This window comes from Nannospalax galili, unplaced genomic scaffold, assembly GCF_000622305.1.
Source record: "Nannospalax galili isolate Female #2095 unplaced genomic scaffold, S.galili_v1.0 scaffold10209, whole genome shotgun sequence".
Classification (NCBI taxonomy): Eukaryota; Metazoa; Chordata; class Mammalia; order Rodentia; family Spalacidae; genus Nannospalax; species Nannospalax galili.
This window is the reverse complement of record NW_008359458.1, coordinates 1,843-2,827: the sequence shown is the minus strand read 5'-3', so window position 1 is coordinate 2,827 and position 985 is coordinate 1,843. Positions and strand designations below refer to the sequence as shown.

The 985-nt window shown below is 51.5% G+C and overlaps 1 protein-coding gene across 1 annotated transcript in view; it reads left to right on the top strand.

Annotated features, from left to right (window-relative positions):
• Nucleotides 1–185: 185 nt before the first annotated feature.
• Nucleotides 186–985, top strand: part of LOC103725871 (patr class II histocompatibility antigen, DO beta chain-like) — a gene marked incomplete at its 3' end in the record, with an annotated part of 2,638 nt that continues 1,838 nt past the window's right edge. The window contains exons 1-2 of the mRNA XM_017795625.1: nt 186–239; nt 373–412. Of these exons, the coding sequence (XP_017651114.1) occupies nt 186–239; nt 373–412 (94 nt within the window). The remainder of the gene's footprint in view (nt 240–372; nt 413–985) is intronic.

Below are 985 nucleotides of genomic sequence, written 5' to 3'. Positions count from 1 at the left end.
CCCCTGTATTCTTAGTACCTTTTTCCCTCCATCCCCCTTTTTTTGAGAGAGACTTATTTGTTGGGTTAATTAATTACTTTGTGAGAGAGAGAGAGAGAGAGAGAGAGAGAGAGAGAGAGAGATGCTAATGCTCCCATCATGGAGGTCAGAGAACAACCTGTGAGAGTTGGATATCTCCTTCGTCCATGGCTGCTGGGCGCAGGCGGCTACAGATCGGCGGGTCTGCACTGCTGGCGAGTGTAGGCTCTGCAGGTGGCTGCGGGCGGGTTCTGTGCCAAGCTGCAGGGGGCTCTGCGCCAAGCTGCGGGAGGCTCGGGCTAGCTGCGGGATGCTCCCCCTGTGCCCGTGGGACGTTGGCCACTGTCCCACAAGGGCGGGGAGCGCAGGAATGGCAAACGCAGAAGCTGCGCGAGTGAGTGTTGACGGAGGACAGCTCCTCCGGGAAGACTGCTCACAGGCTGGTCCCAGGCACAGTGAAACACAGCTCAGCCAGATTCAGTGATACAGCTCAGTCATGTTCAGTGATACAGCTCCGCTTTATTAGGGGGAAACTAGAGAATTTATAGTGTGGAGGCAGTAGCAAAAGCCTCAGTTGATAAGTGCTCTGTAGTATGCTTTATTTACATGTGGCGGTGGGCTTCTTTCAATCAGGCTGTCAGACAATGCCTGATTATCATATAGAAAAAACCTGGTAGTTTCTATGCCAGAAGTCATGTTTTAGATAAGGCATCTGTGGCGGGCACTTCAAGGTGAGCCAGGAAGAGCAGGAGGCCCCTTGCTAAAAAGGAGAGTCTCTCCATCAAACGCCAAGCCCCTTAGGGCTATCCGACATGGAGAAACTACAACCCTAACAGCAGGGTTCCCCAACAATTATGTGGGTCCCTTGGAGTGAACTCGGGTCCTCAGGCTTCGTTGTAGGGGTCTTTACCACTTTTTTTTTCCCTGTTTAATTCTTTCTGAAGTAGACCTATATACAAATCAGAAT